Source organism: Athene noctua, chromosome 1 (genome assembly GCF_965140245.1).
Source record: "Athene noctua chromosome 1, bAthNoc1.hap1.1, whole genome shotgun sequence".
Classification (NCBI taxonomy): domain Eukaryota; kingdom Metazoa; phylum Chordata; class Aves; order Strigiformes; family Strigidae; genus Athene; species Athene noctua.
In genome coordinates this window covers 100,058,996-100,084,265 of record NC_134037.1, presented here as the reverse complement: position 1 = coordinate 100,084,265, position 25,270 = coordinate 100,058,996, and the positions used below count along the sequence as shown (strand labels likewise).

Genomic DNA, 25,270 nt, shown 5'->3' with positions numbered 1-25,270 from the left:
ACCATTCTCTGCTTAATCTTGCTGCTATCCTTTCAGCAAGCAGATGAGCCCCAGAGCTTTCAGTTTTCTTGCTCTGATGATATCCCACAACACAAGCTTATATACATGTGGGGCAACACATTTGTGACCGGATAATGTACATACACAACTCTGGCCTAATTTTTATCATCTCACTCAAATCTTACCCTTCTTTCTTTCCCACTATTGTCAGCCAGTAAAATTTTACCAAAGATTGAGACTTAAGAGTTACTTTCTTATACCTGGAGCTTTGAGTTTCACATTTTTCAAAGCAGCAGTTACCACTAAGTTTCATATAAGCATCTAGTGTACCTGTGATTTCTAAAAATAGCAAGAGCAAGCAGAAGCAGTGGTCTCCAATGAATAACACCCCATTTAAATGACCATATCCATATCCTCCATGGTCTTAATTTCCTTAGCTCCTAAGAAAACTTTTTCCCAGCTTCATTACTATCCTTTTAGATACTCTTTATTAACTCCATAGATACTTCCAAAACAAATGATATGACTAAAATTGACTACCATAATCAGCAATACATGATAAAAGTACATGCTGAAAGGCAATATGCAACAGCATCTAAAAAGAGAAAGCAGCACCAATTGATCACCTTCACTGAATATTATTTCACAAGAACAGAAAATAGAAAAACAATCTGAGATGACCAACAAGAGAAATAATTTAGTCACAAAAAACACTCGCCTAGAAAAAGGGATACACATACACCTTGTACTCCATCTTCGCATTATACTGATTAAGGCTACCACTTCCCAACAAAGCAAATAGTAACTTCTTTATGGTTTAAAACAATAAAAGCTACTTTCTTCTTCAGCAAAGTAGCACCTTTAAGATTTCCTCCCCCTTGTAGAAAATATTTCTTTGAAAATACCTAACAAAAATGTTACATAATAAAAGCATACTTAAAACGTAACACTCCATACAGTAACTGGTTTTGTGCCACTTTATCCACTGGTAACACACATGTATATTCTTCCTAGCTAAATTCCTACACTCGTAAAAATCCCAGAATTTAAAAGCTCTTTTTCTCAACAGCATATACAAAGCTCTAATTTACACTTCATGGAAGTTAGGTAAGAGCAAGCAAACCAACTTTAAATAGTATAAAAAGCCAGGAAAAGTTCCATTTAGTGACTAAATATCAGGTGTTTAGATTTATGTTCAAGTGTCTGCTTGTGGTTACTAATAATTTATGATCAATCACCAAATACTGAATATTTGCAGAAATAATGTGGCACCTATTAAGAAAATGACAAGTTCCAAAGACCCAGCAATTTGAAAATTTCTTTACTATCCTGTTCATGACTGCTGAACTGTAGCCACTAATCTAAGTTTTGAGAAATTAAATGCCAGTATCAAAGAAGCAGTTGCTAAATCACACCAAGTACCAGTTTTACTCATTAAGCTTTAATTTTCTTCCAAATATAATATTTCAACCTTTTACCTTCTATATGCTTTAATCACTATAAAAAGAACTCAAGTCCTCAGTGTTGTCTTCTGTCAGATACTGATATTTCTATTCTTCTGTACTATAAGACTTCGTGCTCCAAAAAACCCTCTCAGAACAAAAATATCAATGCTTCAACATGGTGCTTCTCAATTTCCACACACATCACAGCAGGACAGTATTGTTGCACCACAGACAAACAAACAGGTCTTCAGTTAAGATTTTTTAACTGAAAGAATTCTATTAGATAATAATTAGGGATAACTGGTATTTCAAATATTCTAGAGGAAATTAGAAAAAAGCATACATTGTCTTAGGAAGGAAAAAACCCAAAAACCTAGAGTTGTGTATCTCCATAACATAAAAATGATGAGGACAAAGTATTACTTTTTCTGCAACATGCCTCCTGCCACACATTAAGCACAAAACTTATGCAGCATTTTAAAAACATACAACTGTGTTAAGAAGAAAAATAATCACAATCTGGGCAGACTCTGCAGCTGCCCCTTTGACTTATCAATTTCAGTAAGCACAATTTCAATCAAGTCTAGATAAAATATACTAATCCTAAATAGACCAAGTTTGTCACCTACCACTTCCTATAAGCTGCTTACTATCCTGAAAAAGAGAGAGAGAGAAGAAATGCTAAATTAAATGCCAAACAGTAGCAGACAGCGCTTGTTTGGCTGATTAACTTGTAGACAAGCATTACAAATAAATCTGAGCATAGTCTGCAGCAAATTAAATTCCAGTGCTTTTAAGAACAAAGAATTCCTTCGGAAAGAGGATTAGCAACTTTACACCCAGGAATGCCAGTTTAATTTAATTGTTCCACAATCCAATATTTAATATGCAAATATCATTTTGATATATAACAGCGAATTTGAAAAAGTGAGGAAACAATTTCAATATACAAGAAGTCTGTCTCTTCTGAACTGTAATTATAGAAAATAAAGCTGGTAGAGGGTTTTTTTATTATTGGGATTGAATTCTATTAACATGAATCAGAACGAGTCTAATTAAAGGTTAAAAACTTTAAATGTTTCTAATTAAGAGTCTAAATAGCTGCACGATTAGAGTACTATCGTTAAAATCCCACCTCAATGACCTTCCTGGCCTCTTTGTATTTTCCTGTTTGCAAGAAGGCAAAGAAGAGATCATAAAGAGCCATCATGTCACCATATTCGCTGCTTATAAAATCTGAAACTGAAGACAAAATAAACCTCATTAATTTACTCGATATATTGAAGCATCAATATATATGATAGATATTCTTAATACTAGTATTTTCCAAACATCACAAAACTGCAAGAATAAGCTATAGGGAGATAAATTTTGAAACATATGGAATGATTACAACATATTACACAATTTATTGTAGTTTTGCAGTTGAGCACATTTAAAATTTTTTTCTGCACTATATTTTGAATTACATTCAACAAAATTGACAAACTATATATGAGCATTCTTGTAGAAAGCAAGAATATAGGATTTCTTAACTGCACAACTATCTGAAAAACAGAAGTGTTGTTTTACTATTGTGTTGTGCTACTATTAAGTTGTTTCTTAATATATATAGCTAGAACAAATATTAGCACCAATTTTTGCAAGATCAATGCTGTTTTACTGAAACATTAGGCTTCTTCTACATTTAAAATTAATATGAACTTTCAATCTGAAGAATGAAGGCATCATTTAAGTGCTTTAAAGTTATACAAACACAAATTTTTTTTTTGCTTTCAGTTGAGAGAAATTATATACAAATCCTGGAAGAAAAGCCTTCAGAAAACACTACTCCATATAGCCAGACAGCATGTGACTACATGCAACTAACCCTTTTGCAGAAGATCAGCGTCTCCTTTTTCTATCAGTCTACAGTAGATGTTATGAAGCTGAAGAACTTTACCATACTTCTTATAACAGTTCATTAAAGCTTCCAGAGCTGCAGTCATGTCATCCCTTGTGGAATGAAATAAAACAAGAATAAAAACAATCAAACATTCTGAGTAGGAGCAGCACATGCTGAACCCACTTTAGTCTTGAAAATTTCAAGGAAAATTAATCCAGCAGTCTATAATCCAAGTATGCATTCCCAACCCCAATATACTACAGTTACTTTAAATTAACAGATAAAGTTTTCATACAAACAAGTACCATGTATGCTTGACAGCCACAGAAATGAAAACAGAACTACAGATTTATTCTTAAACCTCTTGACTGTGTAATTTTTGACTGCCTGACCACTATTCACTACAAATTATACAAAGGTGTGAATGCTTTTCATCATCAGATGCACTTAGTTTTTGAAGTTAAATTCTTAAATTCTACTATTATTACAACCAAACCCCAATTCCACCAAAATTTCAGTTTGCATTTGAGAGTTCTATTTTTCTTGTAAGTAATATTGTGCATATCAGATTACCTCCAAATGTCTCTGTTTAGACATTTTCAATTTTTAAGCCCTTAAAAATTTTTCCACAGCATTTTTATTTCAGAAGAGATCTCCAGAGTTAACTAAGATAACCACAGCTCTTTAGATTGCTTTATACTTGTTTTACACCTTAACAGACTAAGCTATAAATCTTCTGTTGATTTCCATTGTGTCACAACTGAAGGGCTAGTATTTTTCCATTCTATAGTAAGGTCTGAATCCAATGTGTATTTTCTGCAATAAAAATGTAATTTGTGCAATTAATTCAAAAATATATTAAGGTACCAAAATGTACTTTATGCTGACCTATCCATGTCACATGAATCCATGGCACTAGTATATATTCATGGTACTACTAAATTAGTGTGTAAGATGTTGACTTCCTTAAAGGGGCTTTCAGAAGCCTTTGAGCACTAAGTACCAGTAACAACTACATTTCCATTTTTGTTATCTCAGTCCTTCATTAAATTTTTCCCTACATGTACGGTATTGACACCTTCAGAAGTATACATAGTTAAAATGCAAAACTGAAAAGCCATAAAAACAATCAGATCTGGAATTTAAAATAACATTCTATACTGTGCAACTAACAGAACTAAATCATCTGCTGCAGACCCTTTTTCAAAGGATTACAACCCAGTCTAAAGAAACCAAACCAACAGAGGACAACCACTGAAACAAACACTGGTAAAACAATATATGAAATTATTTCTTTGAAGGGAAACGTTTAAACTGAATTTGAAGCAAACCAAGATGACAGGTACAAAATGAAGTAAGTAGCCAAACAGTCAATAGGACTACATTTTAGTTTTCAAAAGGCTTATCAAATAAAAGGTGGTGGAAGTAGGCAAGGGGGGAAAAAAAATATTTTTTGAAAAAAAAAATCACTTAGCAGCAGCACCTGAAGGCCATGATAAAACTGACTTGAAATAATGATTTTTTAATTCCTGAAGCAACTTTATTATTGATCAACTGAATCTTAACAAGTTAAGATATTACTGTTAAAACCAGCCAAATTCAGACATCCTCTCTTCATGCTGCATTTCTTGTGCAACAAAGATTTTGCTTTTTCAAAGAATGAACTATCTAGACTACTCTATATTACTATCTTTGGCTAGGCTAATATTTTTAAATTTTAAGAGTAAAACACAGAAGAAGAATTAATTTTGTTCAGTAATACTGGCATTCTGAAAATGAACCTAAGATGATGGATTTCTACCTTATCCCCCTTACTGAGCCCTGTTTACAATGCATCTTCTGGCACCCCATGGAGTCATTTGAATTTTTGTCATTTGGGGTGAAGACTAAATTACAGGTTAATTTCAAAACTGCAAGTAGATGTTGCAGGCTAGATTACTGTCATAAAAGAGAAATACTATGGTAGTTACCATAGAGAGATATAAAGCTTTATATAATCAGTATTTTTCTCCTGCTTTAGATGCAAGTTCAGTTAACATCTAAAAAAAACAGTTTTACAGAAAACTACTCAATTTCTAAGGAGGCACAACAACATTTATACATTCAAATTAAAGTTTTCAGTGATAAATCTAGCTTTTCAGATTGATGCTCAAACAGCCACGGTATTGTCTCAGCTGTATTCCTAAAGGATTAAAGTGACTGTTTTTAGGTCAAAGCTATCAATAAATGAATGAATAATTGGAATGTCATTCAAACAGGAACATTGACTGTTTTCTCGACTCTAAATGTATACTTCTGAAGGCATTTATACTATATACGCTGAGAAAAAAAGTCAGCAAAGAACTGAGATACCAAAACTGGAAATACTGTACTTGTTACTGCTCAAAGGCACCTGAATAACTCTGTATTTAAGGAGGTCAGTACCTTACATACTAATTTAATGGACATTTCTTTTGAATCCATTGAGATGTGATATTTTGGTTCAGTGGCATTCAAGCAACAAACCATCCACAGTTTACTAGACAAAGGGGTTTGTTTATAAAACTGATAAATGATAAAACTGGCAACAACTATAAAACAATAAAAGGTCTAGAAGTTCAGCCTCTAAAAAGAATTGCAAAGAAAAAAACAGCAAGCTTATGCTTGTACCTGAGTTAATATGATTTATTCAGAACCTGCAGTATTTCTTAATTGTCACAAACTGCAGCTAATTCTAAGTACCAGCATCTACTATTGTAAGCAGTTTTTACAATCCTGTTAGAAAATGAATGAATATGTGTATTAGGAACTTACTATAGGCTTCAAATTTCAAGTATAAGTAACATTTTAATGTTTCTTGTTATGACTCACTGACTTCATAACAAAAAAGAATTGCGCAAGAAAGATTTTCCACTTTTTAAGAAAATGCTATTTAGAAATAAGGATTTTAAGCTAACAAACAGTCATACCTTTGAAAATATTTGGCAATCATTCTGTATGAACTTACGCATGTGGAACACCCTTTCATGTTCCCAAAGGATACATCTACACTACTACAGTAAAAGCCTGGTCCAAAATTACTATTTAATTAATATGGATCAAGTCAAAAAGGAAATAAAGTCCATATACTCATAGCCATGGGGAAAAAAAATGATTTCCAGTGTCAGTCTGGACAAAGCAGTATTTAGAATGTGAACACAGATGATCCATGCTTCGTTCTGAGTTGGCCAGATACTGCAGCTTTAAGTCACAAATTTTAGCTGTTCAGAGCGAATACCTGTTCCACTTAAAGATGAGGTGTATTTTTCCCTCTCATTGAAACTTTTTCTTTTAAAAAATAATGTATACTATTATTTTTGAATGACAGAAGGAGCCTCAGTCATTATTGTATTATGTTTGGCCCACTTCGGCATTATTTTTCAACTAAATTGATGCTATGGTTAAGATACAAGTTTTTGGGTTCATTTGATTTCTGTTTAGAATACCTATGAAGTCCAAGATACTAGGGGCCCATTCTTCAAAAATATTTGCATGGGCAATTTTACTCACACAAAGCTATTTGAAGAGACAAAATTACTCAGATGTCTGAGTGTTTGCAGAACACACTCTGTAGCAGGACTGGCTATAACACACATGGATATAACATCCCCCTTCAATTTCAACAAGCCACTCCCCTCTTGCTTCAAGAATGTAGCACTAAATCTAACCCTTTTACTTGTAATAAACAACTTTCCCAACCAGAGAGTCTGCCTGATAAAAATAAGACTCCAAATATTGATTTTAATTGGAATGAAGTGCTGCAACATTATGCATAAAGCTTTAGTGAAGTGGCAATTTACCTAAGGGGTTTACTGATTGAAAAGCTCTCAAACCTGAAATCACTAGAGAGGTAGAAAGAAAAAAAGGACTCTCTGGGGTGGGGGTGGAGGGTAGACTGGTAAAACAAATCCCTCTCTACAAATCTGAAGCAGATGTTAGTGTAGAGGGAAGTCAATTCAGCAAGGTACAATCAGCTTTACAAAAATTATTCCGTTAAAAGAGAACGGGCTCTTGAAAGAGCTAAATGTTTTTCTGTTCATTTGCTATACTAAGGAATCTTCAAGGAGACTGGTGTTGCAATTACAACTAATCCTCCCCAAAAAATTAACTGTGTTGAAGGCTTTGTAATTTCCCTAGGTACAATTTAGCTGTCACTTACTTTAAAATTTACTCAAACATGCGTTCGGAACAGCACTAACTTCACATGTCAAGTGCTTTCCAGCCAATTGAGTCTAAACTGGAAGTCGGTGTTAAACAACTGAATGATTAGACAAGATAGCTCATTTCCCTGCTCTTTTGTTCAGAATAAAATGCCACATTTACATTATCAGACTCAACAGGATTTTCTGACAGAGGGAGAAAAAACCCTAGTGAACACTGTCCGTACCAAGCACATGAAGCCTGTCATTTACCAATCATCCTTCAAAAAGCAATAGCCATGAATGTAACTTAATTACGACCCAATGATCCTTGACGAAAAATCATCTTATCACTGTCCTGTCCCTATAGGGCAAATGAGACACTTTTGTCCTTTGGCACTGATGATGCTAAATTCCTAATTGCAATAATGGAGTAAGAGAGCCAAACATCCCTCATTTCATTGCAACACGTAAAGAGTTTTAATACAAATATTTGAAATAAAGCTGCTAAAAATTAGAAAAAACTCTCCACACTAGAGATCATTTTTCCCCCCACTAAAATATCACCTATTTTCAAAATATGACTATTTTTTAAAGTGAATTTAAAAGTCAATTAACTTGTGCATGCTAAGGAATCATTTCAAACAAAATCGTAGGTGAATTTAACTCCATGAAAACAACAGGAGAAAAACTGGCAAGGCACTGGATTTACACTGTATCTGCTCCATAAGAAACTAAACAAAATGGTTTTATATGAGATTAATCACAGACCAGCACACAATACTTTACTGGACAACGCTGTATTAAAATACACTGACCATTTTTAAAGAAACACAATCCAGCTATATTCTTTTGATGGTTTAAAATACAGATATTAACTGCTTGCATTCAGTGACTCAAAACTATAAAATATTTTGTTCATACAGTCTGTAACAGTGTTCTCATAGTCTACCTGAAATTTTTCTTCCCTCTGCTTAAGAGCACTTCTGATATAGGGAATTGGTAAATTTCAAACCTGAAGATGTTTTGTTTCTTTTCTCAGTGGTGGTATTACTCAAGGAGAGCAGAAACAAATTTATGCTAATGAAAAGAAGCACATCAAGTTTTTAAGATGTGTGTTCCTGGTTTTAGTTGTACAAAAATTAATTAGCTTGTGCAGTTTTCTTGGAGGAAGAAAAAAAAAAAAATCAGTAGTTACTGTATCTGTTAATTTATCATCCTGTAAATAGGTATTATCAAAGTATCATATAGCACGAGAGCAGGTTAGCTTCACAAACCTCTTTTGTTTTTAAAATGGCTCATGTTCAAATAGGTTTCCCCTGACAGTTGATAGAGCAAGTAAAAGCCAAAGCTACAGTCCTCCTTAATATCCTAAGAAAATTTATATGGTTTAAGTAACACAATCTTTTCCAATTTTTAGCCATTTAAAAGTAAGACATGTTTTAAGAAAAAATACAAGCTCTTCACATCCTTGCAGATTTTACAAACTAAGTTTTTTGTCATACTACACAAGGCAGGTTTAACACCTTGAATGACAGACCAAGATTCCACATGTGGACTGTCTCAATTTTTAATGGAATACACCATCTTGAGAAACTGTTCAGAGTCATAAATAAAGATCATAAAATTAAAAGCAGGGCAGTCCTTCCCCTTAAATTTACTCAGGGTAAAAAAAAAAAAAACAAAATAGTATGAGTTCTCTCTCTAGTTACTTTGGCTAAGTATTTCTCAAAATATTAAAGGCAAAATGCCCATTCTACTAGATTTTTACATGTTAGATTTTGTCAAGCTACATTGCTCATAATCAACAATTTTTTTCTTTTCCATGCTCTGCTGCAAATTATCACTTTTAATATGCACTAGGACTTAACAAGAACTTTAGAATATTCAGGACTGGGTAGAGAGAAAAAAGGTAGATGAAATTTTTACACCTATAATTGTTGGTATCTTCCAAAAGCAAATCACAGATTCCTTTACAAGCAATTAAAAAGTTGGAAATAAATTAAGAACACAAAACACTAGCACAATCACCACTGTGGAATATTAAAAAATATCCCAGAACTAATGACAGCATTTCAGCATGATACTTGAGCTGTAGGATGGCAAATAGTAAGCACTACAGCTCAAAGAAATTACTAACACTTACTTCAGTCACTCATAACTTTCAAAAACTCTTAGCATCTCCAAGACAGGGGGGGAAAAAAAAAAAAAAAAAAAAATCCAGTGAAATTCAGTTATTCCTTCCAGGTAAATTATGTGGAAAAAGCATTCCCATTCTGTTCTAACACTGCAGAGGAAGTAAGTCTCTCCACTCATAAGGTAGCAAAAAACCACAGAAAATGAGGTTACTTTGTACTGTATATAAATTATATATATATGAAATGTATATAGGTGAGTACCAATGACTTGTAGCCATACAGTTTCACAGGATGGAATTACTTTCTCCTTTCAAAACCTAGTCTCATCAAAAGTCTCTTTATTAAAAAAACTTTTTAGAAAGTTTTACCAAACAATTATAATTAAAAAAAAAATGTGGAATCAAACTAAAATCACACTCTCTACTGTCCCCCTTTGCATCCTCACATGAACACATCTGTATTTACATCATCATATACTATTTCTCAAGCGAAAAGAACCCAAGTAGCACCATGTACAACTTGCATGTCAACGTGCATAAAGCAATTATGTAAAATGCAGCTGCTCTTACTGCACACTGCAAAGCATATCAGATATTTTTCCGACACATTAGTTACATATGACTGCAGTTAAATTACTTCCATAAACATCTGCCTTGTCTTGTGATGTAACCAAGGCAGTGTTGCTGACTGAAAAGATGTAGACTACATTCTGAACTTTTGACCATCACACTAAAACACTATTTTTAGAAGAGAATGTATATATTTCTACCATTTTACATCCTTTTGACAAGAATTTTGAATACGGAAAATGTTATACAGACCTTGAATACCCAGAATACTTACAAGAACTAAAAAAATCTTCATATTAACAGCAATGTGAATGTGCATCTTTGAGGCTGACTCACATGATACTATGAAAAATTCACTTATTTCATACCTGTTATATTTAAGCCAAGAACATTTCATATACATGAACCAAACCACAAGAAACTGATCAATCACTCTAGCTGCAAGAGGTTAAAATCTAGCAACTATATAAATGACATAAAAAATAAAAGCATTGTATGTATGAGTAAAGGACATGAAAAGGGACTCTTGGCACATTTTAATTAAGAAATTGTTATATAGTTCATACATACATTAATTCAAATATCCTACACCTCAATGAAAATGTATGCAAAGAAACTTGACACATGGAATTACAGATACTTCCTGCCAGCATGAATGTATGAACTTAATTTTCTCTATGAAATGGTACTGAAAGTATATACGGAAAAAAAAATAAATCACGACAGACCAGATGATACTTTTGAGTTGCAAATTCAGCAACACAGCTGCCTATTTGCAGTAACATGAAATTATTTGAATTATGTGAATTAAAAATATTTCAGTGTTCAACAACCACTTTTCAACTCACCTGAGATGTACTGGATGGCACAGCAAAATAATGCTGTTTTGATGGGAAAATACATACTATTTAACCACAAGAGCTGAGAATATACCTATCATGCTCTGAATAGCTATCTTGTCAAACAGACTTTAGAACAAATTCATAAGCATACTGCAATATATAGCCACTTCATCTCTGATGTGTCCATAAAACCCAGCCGTTGTTCCCAGAGATCATGATGTGATGTACAACTGATGAAAAGAAACTTATCTAACTTGAGAAAACATATTCATTCATTATCATTCCTAGATCACTCAAATATTTATTGTATGTGTGTGCATGTGTGCATGCTTGTGTGCATGAACACTTTCAAACATGAACGTGCAGCTGTATATAGTACAGCAGCAGGTCATATAACACAAATAAATACCATATCATAACTTCTTTCATCTGAAGCCCAAACATTGCTTACTTTTCAAGGTGAACTGTAATCAGAGGGGAATGAAGGACAGCAGTTTCTGACAACCCCAGGTTCACAATGGTCTCATGTAATCGATGCACTGTTTCAACTTCACCTCGCATGGCAGCAGCATTAAGAATGCGGAAAAAAGATGCAACTGTTCTGTCTGAGATAGGAACATCCTTCTCTTTCATCTCTGTTAGAATGTTAATAGCATCTACAATGAAACAACACAAAAGACCCTTAGGTAATTTCATGTAGGGAAAACAAACTGCTATTAAAACAGCATTTCAAACCCAGCAGGAATGTAAATTCTGGTGTATAATGCCGATTTCAAGTTAATTACTACTTGCATTTCTAAACGAGACTACAATTATAAATCCACAATAGCATGGTTTTATCATTTTGCTGCAACTTTGACTACAAATTATAGATAGGAACTGCGTGCCCACTCTGCACCACATAACCCTGTATAGTCTGCCCTATAGCTGCAAGATTCTACTAAATGGATGCTTTTATCGTTCAATGCTAACATCTGCTAAATCACTCCATTGTTTCTTCAGCAGATGGCTTGTCACGAGGCCAGATAATAAAGATATGTTTACACTGTATATACAGCCAGACTAATGGTCTGATACCGATAGGGCCTGTTTGCTGTGTCGATACTAATTAGCCAAGGAGAGCCAATGAAAGCTTTCTAACAGACTGCATGTTAAAACATTAGGTTCATTAAGCTTCATTAGTAAGGCAGAAACAAACATTTTGGTATATGGAATAAGTGCATTTTTATAATGTTCTTAATTATTGCATAGACAGAATGTTTTGACCACTTTTACGTTTGGATACATTTATGAATTGTTTTATTTTCTGAGAGACATTTATGCTCTTAAAAGCAAGCTCATCTTTTCAAACTGCTTTAATGTAGAGGTGGTCATGATCTGATTTATTATGATTTGGAAAACATCAGCTTTGTTTATTATTTTTCTAACAGTAAGCTTAATAATAAGAGGCCAAGACATATTTCAAAGAAAGATCTTACAATAAAAAAAATACATTAGCTTTTTTATTTTATCGTATAGTGTTTTATATAAAATCATAACATTTTGTGTCTGGGCTTGGACCACGCTTTTATAGCGTTGAGCCTTCTACAGAATCATAGAACGCAATAGTCAGAATCACCTTTTAAAGTTGATGACAGTCTAGAGTTCTTTTAAAGATCAACCAAATCATGTAAATTACAGAATTACATTAGACTGAATTACAGAAATAAAAGTGCTAACAGCTTAATGCAAACATCCAGAAATACAAAATAGGCAGTTTGCAGAAGTCATTAAAAGCTAAAATTTCCAGTCAGTTTGACAGATTGACTCTAAAATTCAATAACAGACATATAAAAGAATACTAACAGAAAAATATATACTTTATAAAAAGTTAAATTATTTTTTGCAGTACTTGGCTCTTATGAGAAGGTTATGTTTATAGGTTTTATGTTCAGCCTTCAGACCTTCTTAAGCAAAAACAAAGCCATTAGTCTAGGCACATACGCAATTTGTGCCATAAGTCATGATCTTCAAACTCAATCCAAACAGCAATCCTAATAAAAACTAGCTGCAGAAATGCAAAAAGCACTGAGCTGTGCAAATGTAAATGACAAGCTTGCCAATCCATTAAAACTAATGGCCTGCACTGTCCAAGCATCTCTGGTTGAATTCACATGCAAATTTGTATGCAAAATGTTCAAGCACTTTCCAGGACATGATATACCATTAATATCAACTCACATTTTTATTCTTGAGGCAAGATACCTTTATTATATAGCAGAAACACATAATGAAAGCAAATGGATTACCTTCTAGTCTACCATGCTTTGCTAAGACTTCTACCAGTGCTATGTACTTTCCCGTGTCAAGAGCAACAGGTGAATTCTTAGGGAAGCTGGAAATTAAAACATTAATAATTGTATCAACAGAAGTTCACATTTTATAGATTCAACTTAGAAACTTATTTTTAAAGATGCATAACAAAACAACAGCACTGAGAGCTAAAAGTTATAGTAAGTACTAAAGGAAAAATCTGATAGACTCTAAAAGACGCACCATTAAGATGGGATTTTAAAACATTATCCACACAGACTTCCACTCCCCAAACCCAAAAGTTCTATTTTAAAGAGCCAAATGGTTTAATTAATTGTTTGGTAGTTATTGCATAAAATATGGTATTTCTCAGAAACCTGGGAAGAAAACAAGAGTCCACAAGGCTGGGGCAGGGCTATATTCTTTTTGATAAAGAATATGAAACTATTTGCCTACAGTAACAAGTTAAAAGCTACTGTTTTGAAGTTTCTGCCATGTATTTGTGTTTTCTTTTTTCTGAAAGTTTTAAAATTAATTCCTTGTCTGTTGTTTCTTTTTGTAACTATTCAAAGAGTCACTTCTTATCAATATTATGCTGCACTTGAGGCAGATTACTAAAAATGAGATACTGCAGTGAAGCTCCACTAGAAAACTCAATTCTACTTCATGTAAGCTCGCTATGGGGACTGTGAAAGTGGCACTACAGCCAAAACCAATACACTACTGCTATTTGCAGAGTGGTAAATTTCTTGATATTAGTGCTCAGTTGTTTCACATAATTCCAAACGCTAGCAAGGTGTAATGAGCCCCTGCCCGCTAACCTACTGTAAAACCAAGTACTTTATGAGTGCATATGAGAGAGACAATCTGAAGTAACATATTTATTGTAGCATCAGACTGAAAGGAGGCTTTCGAGGGAAAAAGGGAAGGGACAAATAGAAAGATGATCTGTGAGAACTTGCTCCAGGATAATTCACAGCCAAGACACAAAGCTCTGAAAACAAAACTTTAAAGTAGAATGCCTGTTGACAGACTTAAAATAACATCACTCAAAAACACCGCTATTCTAAAGACAATATAGCTGCAGCATATTCTAAACTCATTCTAGGTGCTTTCTAACACACCATGCAGGTATTTTTTTCCCTTGAATTAAGCCAAACTTCAATTTAGACACTATGTATGTTTAAAATAAAACCAAAACAGGTCCTACATAGCAATTTGCGGTTTTTTTTTTAAAAAAAAAGATAATTACTGACCCTGCAAAGTAGCTGCTTCTGATGTTCAATTATACAAAGCAAATTTTTTGTTTCAAAAACCACACCCGTGACTGTTTTAAATGCACATACATTGGTAGGGAAAACTAATTAAAAATGGATGAGGGGGTTAATACTCAACCTACTTAATTCAACAAGGTCTGTGTATCAGCATAAATCTCTGTGACATGTTTCAGTGCCGGTGTACTTACACTTTTTCTTTCAGGTTCATTGCCTCTTCTACATTATCATGTCGACAGCACAAATTTATTAAGGCTGCATAGCCACCGACAACCATGTCCGGTTCGTATTTGGCTTTCACTTCAAGGGCTTTTTGCATATTCTAAAAAAGGAACAAAGCAAAGATGTGAACTAGAGGAAAAGTCAATATGACATTATAATTCTTATATGTTCAGTGTGCAGTTACATGACTGCTTTAGTGCTTTTAGTAGCATAAGATCACATCTGAAAACACGGTGCTGTAATGCTTTAGCAAATTTTAAGAGTAAAGTTATTTTGCATAAATTAATATTTTTCTGAAACACCTTTTAGAGTAACTTACAGAGATTTCTAAGTAAATTTTCTTGCTTTATATTTCTAGCATGTTTTAATGTAAGACTTTTTTTTTTTAAAATACAGACAGACACTATAAACATGATTAATCCAAATTCTAATATAGGTCTTATTTATTTGGAATTCATAACAATTTTCACCTGGTAAACTGCCAAACATATAAAAAACCCCTTCTTTCTAAAGAATAAGAAACTACTTAATGATCCCATAGGAAGCTTATTTTTTTATACATTCCTATTCATACATTTGACCACTTTGAACTTACAACGCTGTTTGCTTCCAGTCTTATTTCATATGCAAAATTGTAGAGACAGACAGCTGAGAATCACTCTTTCTAAATTGTATTCTTAGCAACAGAGAATATTGTGCTATCATCTGCACAGCTTACTCTTCCTATATATACAGCTTTAGGCAGGATCATACAGAACAAGAAACTGAATAAAAGTGTGGTGATACCCCACAAATTACAGACACACACTAAATGAATGTAAACTACAGCTGGACGCCTGCCGAATGGAGGCAAGAGACCCTTTATCTCAGAAGAGCTTTCCTCCTGCAGGAAAATGGAATTTCAATCCTGCATTAACAACCTAGTAATATTTGAATTGCAAATGACTAGTGCATGTATCAGTTGCTTGACAATCTAGATATAAGAGACCGGAGCCATGGCTTGAAAGGACATTTGGCATGTATGATAAACCTATCACAGCTGTTACTATCATTCACTTTGCAGATTATTGTAAACAAACTTCAGCAACCCCAAAACATGCCATTCAAGGTGTTGCTGAAATTAGTTAACCTTTTGATTTAATTGCTTTTTGCACTTATGTTTGATTTATAAGCATCAAACCATGAAACCTCAAGCATTGCACTTGTCTTTGCTTAACTGTGTCTTTCCATAATACAGTCATTTATGTCCCTTTAAAAATATAGCTGTGTGTTTCCAATTATCTCCACACTGCTTAAGGTACCTCTTCTTCACAAAGAGCATGTATGAGTTGTTTCAAGACATCTGTAATAGGCTGGTTTTCAGCTTTTCGCTTTTCTAGTTTCTTCTCCAAAGCAGACACGTCAGATTTAGCACTCTAAATGGAGGTAACAGAAAGAATGTCAATTGCAAAAACACCCTTCCCTGAACAACTTGTCGGATCACTTTAATAAAAGACAGACAAAATAATCCTCTTCTTTCATACTCCAAGAAATTTTTTAATCATTTAAGGTGCTTTTATCTGTTTAAACAGTACATACTAATTGAAGATTTGAGTCAGAATACAGTAAAAAAAGCATTAAGCAGCATATCTACAAAGGTCAACATTACTATTTCTCTCGTACTCAGTTCTTTGTGTTCAGGGAAGTAGGGAACAGAAGACTGTTTCTCTTCCCATCTCCACTCTGCTCAGATCAGAGATGTAAAGACTTGACACTCCACCATTAGAAGCAGTATGGATTTATATGGTTCCTGCCACTCAAGTGGATCACTGTAATTTACAAGCATGAATTAAGCTTCACATAACCACTGTTAACTAACTAGAAACTTTCAAAAAAATATTTACCAGACAGGGAAACTGAGGCATGAAACCTCAGCCAACTCCAAGGCCAAGTATCAGGTCTATGTGAAAATCTGGACAGCCTTTACTCCTACTCTGGAAAGTAACCTCTGAACTTCAAATGGTAGATTTAAGTAACGTTAATATACTTCCATGATCTGAAAGCTAGTGATTACACTTCATCTAAAACCCATATCCAAACATTATTATTACAGTAAGAACAAGCATAGCTAACTGTGAATTTACTTACTTCTGGAATGTTGTCTGTAGACAGGGATTTTTTATGAGGCAGTAACCTTGCATCCTAAAACATAGTAAGACCAAGATATCACTAATCCCCCTCAAAAGTTCAATCTCTTAAGCATATCATGCTAAAACCACTCAAGTTAATTTTATAATTGCAATACTAAAAAAGCTATATTCTGCAGCATTATTCCAGTGACTTGAAAAAGCACTTATTAAATATCTCTTTCACATATGAAAACAGCTTCAACAGTGAAAAATCATGGAAAGGTTAAAAGGCTTACATATAATCACTGCATAAAGATATTTATATTGCAAAGGAGAATATATTCACAGAGTACAGATACTCCATTTTTTAGCTTCAAAGTAATTGCTATAGAACCACAGACCTTAATTAATTCAGGAACTTGAGAGGAGTCCAGCAGTCTGCAAATGCCGTTGTAGTGGGTTGTAGGGATAGCTATATTCTGTACCAAGAGGTGGGGAAAAAATTATATGAGTTTTGAAACACAACCAAACTAAAATTTGTCTAACAGAAATTATCTGAGACGTAATTCAAGTCTCCAGCTCTTGCATGTCATTGAGAAGTGGTCTGGTTGTACTTAAAAGCAGCAATTTCAAATCTAATAGATACATGTCAGGCAGGACAGGCATTATGTAGCAAAAAATGAAATGGTACCATCTTCTTCAGCTGATGGAAGTATTGTCTCAAACGCTCCTCCTTGGCCTGTACCTCTGAGTCACTCATGCTGTCAATCAAGTGATAAAGAAAATAGCCAACAGCTTCTGTGGAAAAAAACAAGAGAAAGCATTCCACTAAAATTACTGAGACTGTCATGTTATCAAGATTAATTTATAAGAAATCATTTTGGTGTGAGATGTCACCCTGATGAGAGGCTCTGAAATGGCAACAATGATCACTGAGGCATAGAGATTATGTGGTTTGGGAGCACATATCTAACTGGTGAGTGAAAGGAATATTAATTATTTTCAGACCTAGTGACAGCTTTTCAGTACAGAATCTTACTTCAATCTATTTTTTCCACTACTGTGTGACAGAAGTGGTACTGCCCAAGGCCTTCCCCCCCTTTCCTGCCCACTACCCCAAATAGTTGCCACAAATATTTTGTCACTGCTCAAAAGAAAAAACAGATTTCTACCACTTTGCATATTTATTCTGTACATTCTACCCATCATATTCTATTACCAAGCTACATTAGGTATTGTAATATTAATATACAAACATTAAAAATATTTTAACTATTAGATCAATTAATACTGAAGAAATAGTTTATCAATCAATGAAAATCAAGATTAACAGCTTTTGTTAAATAGGGCTAAGTTTCTTATCAATGCTCGTGTAAAAATATAGGGGGTCCTGTAGCTGAGAATAGGAAGGGCAATTACTGTCTTCTCAAAGGTTAGCTTTCCCCATACCCCCTTGCCCTTCTAGCCCTGACAGGAGGAAAAAACCCTGTTTCGTTAAAACAAACAAACAAACAAACAAACAAATAACTATACTTATTTCCAAGTAAAAGACTTGGGATGTTAAGTACCATTTTGCTTCAGAAAGTCAGAAGAGTTATTAAAGGTAAAACTAGGTTGAAAGACTGCCCTTTTTCTTTTTTTATAGGTATTTAAGCACTGATACTGTGTTCATTCTAAATTTCTATTTTGGTCAATAAACTTCAAAAAATAAATCATTATCAGCAAGATTTGTTTATAACTCTAAACAAAAGATCTCATGGATCTCACAAAATATGCTCTGATTATTCGAATCAGGATTTTACCCAACATGTTTTCAAATTTCACTTTCAAAAAGAAGCAATCAGTGTTTACTGTTGTAATCCCTCAAACCCATCATTACACAGAAGAACGGATTTGTGGATAAGTTACAATCATAGAAATTGAAACTCTACCAGTTGGTCCTGGAGGCGTCAGGCAATAACGTTCATCCTTGTACAACAGTTCTGTTATCTGGTAAGACAGAATAATCGTACATTGCAGCCAAAAGAAGCAAGCAAGGACAAATAGTATCTGAAATTGAATTCTCAAAATAATAAAGCATTTCTCTGTTAAAGTATTACTCTTTACCACATCATAGTAATTCCCTAAGAAATACAAAGAAGTTTTTTTTGTAAATAATAGGTTTTTCTTGAAAAAATATTGCAAACAGAAATGCTTTCTGAGGTACGGCAGTAAGACAGACACTCTAGTATTCTGTTTATGTATCATTCTACAGAAAATTAGCTACCGTAGGACATAGTTTAAAGCAAATATTCACCAGTGTTGCTCCTGGAGATGTTACAATTATGTTCCAATTTACCAAAAGGCTGAAATTGGCCCATAAAGCATTTTTATTTTGAAAGAAGCATATACATCAAGAATATAGAGGAACACGATTTACCATGCTGTACTAGATTTAAGATAAATAGTACAGCTGCTGTAACTAAGTGCAATTTTGAATGACAAAATATGCATCCATAAAAATTAACTGCATTTGACTGAATTTAGCATACGGCTCATCAGTCATACAAACTTAAGAAATACAGTGACTTTACTTCATCAGAGGAAAAGAAGCATTTACCCAACAGCCCCCACATCCGACCTACAAATACTTTAACCTTAACTAGATAATTTTAAAAATCCATTTGACAGTTCTTAAAGAAATTACACCATCTTCAGTTAAAAACTGAGATTTTTAAGTATTTCAAGAATTTTGCTTTATCTGCCATGATTCTAGAATTGCAATCTCAAATAAGTTAGAGGGAGATGCATTCCCAGTGTCAAAGTGCTCTGGTTTTAAGTAATGACAAAAGAAAAGGAACCCTCACCTTCAATTGTTAATGAAGATAGATAAACAAAGCCAGAAAATACCAGATGTGCAATGGAATACTGTATCTACCACTTCTCATTCTACCACCACCACGGACACTGTGCACAGTAAAACTACAGCCTTCTACCCTTTTGCCCCTTTCCTCCTATGACAAAACAACACAAAAGAACCTACAACTCCAATAGAATCCAAGGAAGTCACGATAACACAGTTCTGAATCAAATCGCAGAGAATAGCAAAAAAGACGAATTACATTAAAAAAAATGAAAGTGTGATATTCTTTCTAATGCTAAGTATCTACCTATTTCCCAAATTAGCATTTCTTATTTTTTAGTATCTTACATGTATTTACTCATAAATTCAGCCAAGACAACAAAATGTATCTTTCTTCCATTGTGGAGAACAGCATAAGTAACTCTAGACACTACTTCATGTGCAGACCACCATTCAGCCCTTTGACTGTCCTTCAAAATTAATTTCATAATGGCAGCAATAAGAGATCCCCATTTTTTCTCTCCCTGCCCTCCCTTTTTATTTTTTAAATACAAAAAAGGAAGGATAGAGGCAGAAGGCAAAAACATCCTCCCACCACAATCTTTACACAGAAGAAAATGGTAGTAAAATACAAAAAACCCTGCACCTCACAAGCTGTATCTGATTAATATAAATCATTAATCAGTGACTTTCCACATTACAATTTCCATTTTATTCCAAGATTCCTGTGCAAAATCTAAAATACACTGGAAGACATGTATTAGGTTATTAGTTAGTAGGTACAGTATCAAAGAAAAAAAAAGACAAAAACCACAGTGCATCCCTTCCTAAATTCTGTAACCATGCCTCAGGCAACAACTGCTCTATTCTAGCGTTCCGCAAAATTTACTGACCAAGTTATAATGCAGTGTCTTTCTAATGTAGCCCACACAAGGGAGGGCAAGATGATCAGTCATTTCCCCTTGACTTCATGCAAGTATTTCTTTTACCTGTCTTTGCCTTCAATATTTTAAGTTACATGACAGAAATTTTAAAATTCTAATTGTACCTTATTGTTTTATTAGTACTAGTGTAGGGACAGGAAGAAAGTTTAGGGAAAGCAGGAAAGGGAATTAAAGAATGTCAGACTGCACAGCCATGGCAGACTTTTCCAGAAGCTACAATAATATACATATTGATAGATATATACACACACACCCCACTTCAGCTATAACAACACTGATCTAGAAACTGAAGTAGCATAAACTACACTACATGGTAACATCACATTTGATTTTTCACAAGTACACTTAACTGTCCAATCTGAAAACTCAGTTTTATACAGTTGTACAATCTGCAACTGACAAAAGTCTTGCTCAAATGCATCGGATCTACAATTATTGGGCTCTGAATTCAGATTTACAGTAATGCATCATAAACATGCAGTTCCTAAAGAACTTGATTTTATTTACAGCATTATTATTTAGACTTACCTTGCTCCAAAGATATACATCATCTGAGCTGAAGAGGGCAGCAAAGGATAACAAATTAAAGCAACAAAATGATTTTACTGTTGTATCTTTTTTTAAAAAAAAAACCAAACACACATCATTAACACTGAGGATCTTATTCAATTATTTAAGTACAATTAAAATACAATAATTTTCAGATACTGTTTAAACCAACTCTGTACAGAATAACTACTGCACTTTTTACTATACCGCATACGGTCATGGTTTCTGCTAAATACCTTAAAATCATGCAGCAATCCAAACAGATGGCTAAGAATATACTATAACAGATAACAAATTAGAACAAATAAATAATATATTTTAGTTTTATTTTTAGTTCAATCTTTTAACATGTTCTAATATTACTTTTTTATATTTTATTCGATTTAGCATTTCAACAAAGTTTTACTCAAACAAGTCACACTACATAGCAAATACTTGATACATGGAATTTGCAAGACCAAAAATCTAGACTCCTGTGCATTAAAACTAGATTTTTAATATAGACAGATAACTACAGGCAGCTATAAATGCATTTATACCATGCAAAAAAGAAAGTAATCAATTCTCTTACTTCAGGTTTAAAGTTTATTATAGTGAGATAAATAGATAATTTTTTAAAAAACAGAAAACAAAACACAGAACTCCGTTTCTTCCCTTCATAGAACAGGACAGAACTTGATAGAGACCACTTCACTGTACATCATCAGGTTACAACCTAAGATCAACTGTTAACCAGTTCACTAAAGTATAAAAAACCTGACATATTCCTGCAATTTGTAGAATATAAAAATTCTCTCTAGATGCTATAACTTTTTGACAACTATAAAGGAGCATTAACCTAGACAAGGCTAAGAGAACAAAAACTTACGACTTTATTGTATCTTCCTGTAATTCTCGTAAGGGAAAAATAATATGTCAGTCTGAACCGCTGCATAGAAACTTGAAAGCATTCATAGAAGTTTAGGATTTTATTTAGGAGGTTCAAGCTTATGAAACACTTATTCTTTTTGTGCAACTGCCACCTGTACTTGAAAATGAGTCAAATGCAGGTCCACACAGAGGAAAAAAAAAAAGCGGCTATCTGTGAGGTTAGTTAAGCTTTCCTGGGTGAACTTGCTCCACCACTGACAGCATGACAATGAACTGAAGATATCAAATGCACCAATTTCCTAAAGTACTTGACTCTGAAATAGTAATGGTACATCAGGCAGATAGAATGCAAATACTTTGAAGCAGTTACTAGAGAAGAGCAGCTTCAACAAAAATCCATAAACTAGTCTACCACAGACGTTGTTCGTGTGTCCCTGCTGTCCATACCCTGTACTTCTGTACGCCAGTCCTAAACTTGGCTCATTTAAACATTCGAGACCTGCATTTAGTTATAAAATTTTGCTGCAGTCTTTACAAAAGGTACAAATGTTCTTTTCTTCTATCCTCAAGTTTCATTTTCAGGCTGTTCTAGCCATTAAATTTAAAATAGAAAAGGAAACATGAATTGGCATGCTTTCAGAAACAACAGAAGGGTGAAATCTGGGCACAACCAAAGTTGGACATAGCTTCTGGAGCCAGGTAGCAATAAAGGCAAACAAGAAAAATTAATATTAAAGAAATTTAAAAAAAAATGCCATGCTTAGAACTGGCAAGGAGAGGGTGGAAACAGTAAGCTGAAGGAAAAAAAAAAAAACAAACACAAAGCCAAACCCAAACAAAAAAGAACCCAACCTTAATTTCCCTCAGAATTCTGGAATTCCAAGTTTTTAGCCCAAATGTCCGGTAACTATTGAAATCACAACAGTAGTAACTGTTCCACTGCTGAGAAGAGTAACTGTTTCACCTGAGGAGAGTATGATTCCTCAGCAGCTAGTTTTCACAATACAAGTTGGGTAACGTTTTAAAGATACTTGAAATCACATTCTGAACACCTGCACAATTTTCCAGTGGTAGGGGGTATTTCATGCTAGCATTGGCTGTGTGTGGTAAACATTGGTATGGCTTCCTTTCTAGTGCAAGTCCTACTTCAATTGAATATTTATCTATATTTACAGAGAAAAAAATCCGTTTCAAAAACCTGTTTCTTTAATTAATACATCTGAAATGAATGATTCTGGGGCTGACTACTAAAAGACATAGTAAAATAACCTTACTGCATCTAAAACATTATTTCACTTATCCCTTGGATGTCAAAGTCAGCTAATGCCTTGTTAACAAACAATTTGAACACCAGTTTGCTTTTTCTACCCCTTTTATCATGGTAGGCAGGATCAGCTAGATAGAACTTGCAATTTACTAGGAAATTACTTTGACCATATTCACTTGATATGTTTTGCTTATGTCCAGCCTAAACATAGCTACACCTCATAGCCACTACAAAATTTTAGGAAATAATTTGATCAACAAAATCAGCCTTCAGACTCTGGTCCCAAGCAGTATTAAGCGAGCTCTCTGCTCCCCAGTGGTATAAGTATGCTGCAAAAAACCCTCGTTCACAGTCCAATATGCTTGACTGGGGCAAACGGTGAATGACAGAAATTCTTGTTAATTCACATATACTTGCATAAGCTTAAAACAACCCTGCAAGTTAGCAAGGAACCCTCCTTGCAAAACGGTACCATATGGCTGTGAATACAAAGTCATGGCAATGTAGCACAATACTAGGTGTTAAATGTGAGTATTTGGGAGTCATATTAACCCAGAGAGCACAGAAAGCTATCCTATGTAGTAGAGTATGCCTGGCTCCTACTGGTATTTCATCTTAAGTACCCATTTACTTCAATGGTTAGTAGTGATAACCTTTAGGGAAATTTTACATTAGCACAGCAGTTCATAAACAAACAAGCAAATAAAGATAAAACCTCCAATGTTTGCTACCCTGAGAAGTTTATATACTGTCAAATACCAAAGAACAAACAAGAACAGTGAAGTTCTTTTTAATGTACTATATATAATACTTCAAGTGTATGCTCATATATAGCAGAGGCAAGGAAACCAAGGAGAGCAGAGAGTAACACAGATACATCCCTCAGGTCTGCTACACCCTACTTTTAGATTTTCAAACATGAAGGGGGTGGGGGGGGGGAGGGGGAAGACTGCATAGACTTGTGCTCAACAAGGCAAAAGAGAGGGAACTTTGCTACAGAGGAAAAAAAAAAAAAAGAGGTATTCATATAGTAACCTTACCTTTTAAAGCCCAAAACAAGGCTGTTTCTAAAATGGTGAATATCAATAGGAGGTGTGCTTGCTGAAGACACTGTAAATGAAAGAAATGTTTCTAAACAGTCATTGTAAAAAAAAAAAAAATCCCTGAACTGCAACAAGTCAGTAGGTCATGTAAAAAGGGTGAAGAACTAGAAGAAGAACTATTCCAGAAGAACTAGAAGAACTATTTCGTTAGCTTAATAAATCAAAATTTCAAATACTGGGGCATTTGAAACAGTCCTGGTTTTATCAGCTCTAAATCTGCTCCATTTCAAGAGATCAATATTCTAAAAGAGGTTTTTCCCTCTTCATTGCCTTTAATGTCAATAGTTGATACATTAGTCTTTTATACAAATTAGGAGTAAGCACCTTGTCTGTAAAAAATTAGAAGACCTAAGCAAACATCATGTTCCAAAAAGCAAAACAAAGCCCAAACAATCCTATTCAAGAAAACTTGAGATATTAGTGCTGGAACAAAAAAAGAACCATCAGAGGCAAATGGTTTACTAATTGTTTCAGATCAAGGATCTGCCTTAAAACAGGCTTTAGAGTTTTGCCAAAACCAGTGATACTTTCTTATGTGTTTGCTTCTGCTAGTGCAAGTTGCCTGACAAGAAAGAAAAAGTAGTTCTATCTGAAGTGCTATCCACTGAATTAAGTTAAATATAAGGGGAGAAAAGAAAAAGATACACAGTTCTAAATCTTGATATTTACAACATTGGTTGAACACCAAGGAAACTGTAAAATTCCTGAAAACTAGATGTCCTGGAGAGGTAATTTACAGTTATGCCCTATATCCTCATCTTTA

General features: G+C 34.0%; 1 protein-coding gene across 2 annotated transcripts in view; it reads right to left on the bottom strand.

The window, feature by feature from the left end:
• The window catches only part of LRPPRC (leucine rich pentatricopeptide repeat containing), a 92,752-nt gene that overhangs the window by 39,727 nt on the left and 27,755 nt on the right, over positions 1–25,270 (bottom strand). For both annotated transcript variants that reach the window (XM_074897099.1, XM_074897100.1), the window contains exons 14-25: positions 24,445–24,514; positions 21,247–21,274; positions 18,864–18,921; positions 17,624–17,730; positions 17,334–17,411; positions 16,952–17,005; positions 16,126–16,239; positions 14,794–14,924; positions 13,325–13,410; positions 11,488–11,692; positions 3,316–3,440; positions 2,581–2,687 (exon numbers count right to left, since the gene is read on the bottom strand). In XM_074897099.1, the coding sequence (XP_074753200.1) occupies positions 2,581–2,687; positions 3,316–3,440; positions 11,488–11,692; positions 13,325–13,410; positions 14,794–14,924; positions 16,126–16,239; positions 16,952–17,005; positions 17,334–17,411; positions 17,624–17,730; positions 18,864–18,921; positions 21,247–21,274; positions 24,445–24,514 (1,163 nt within the window). The remainder of the gene's footprint in view (positions 1–2,580; positions 2,688–3,315; positions 3,441–11,487; positions 11,693–13,324; positions 13,411–14,793; positions 14,925–16,125; positions 16,240–16,951; positions 17,006–17,333; positions 17,412–17,623; positions 17,731–18,863; positions 18,922–21,246; positions 21,275–24,444; positions 24,515–25,270) is intronic.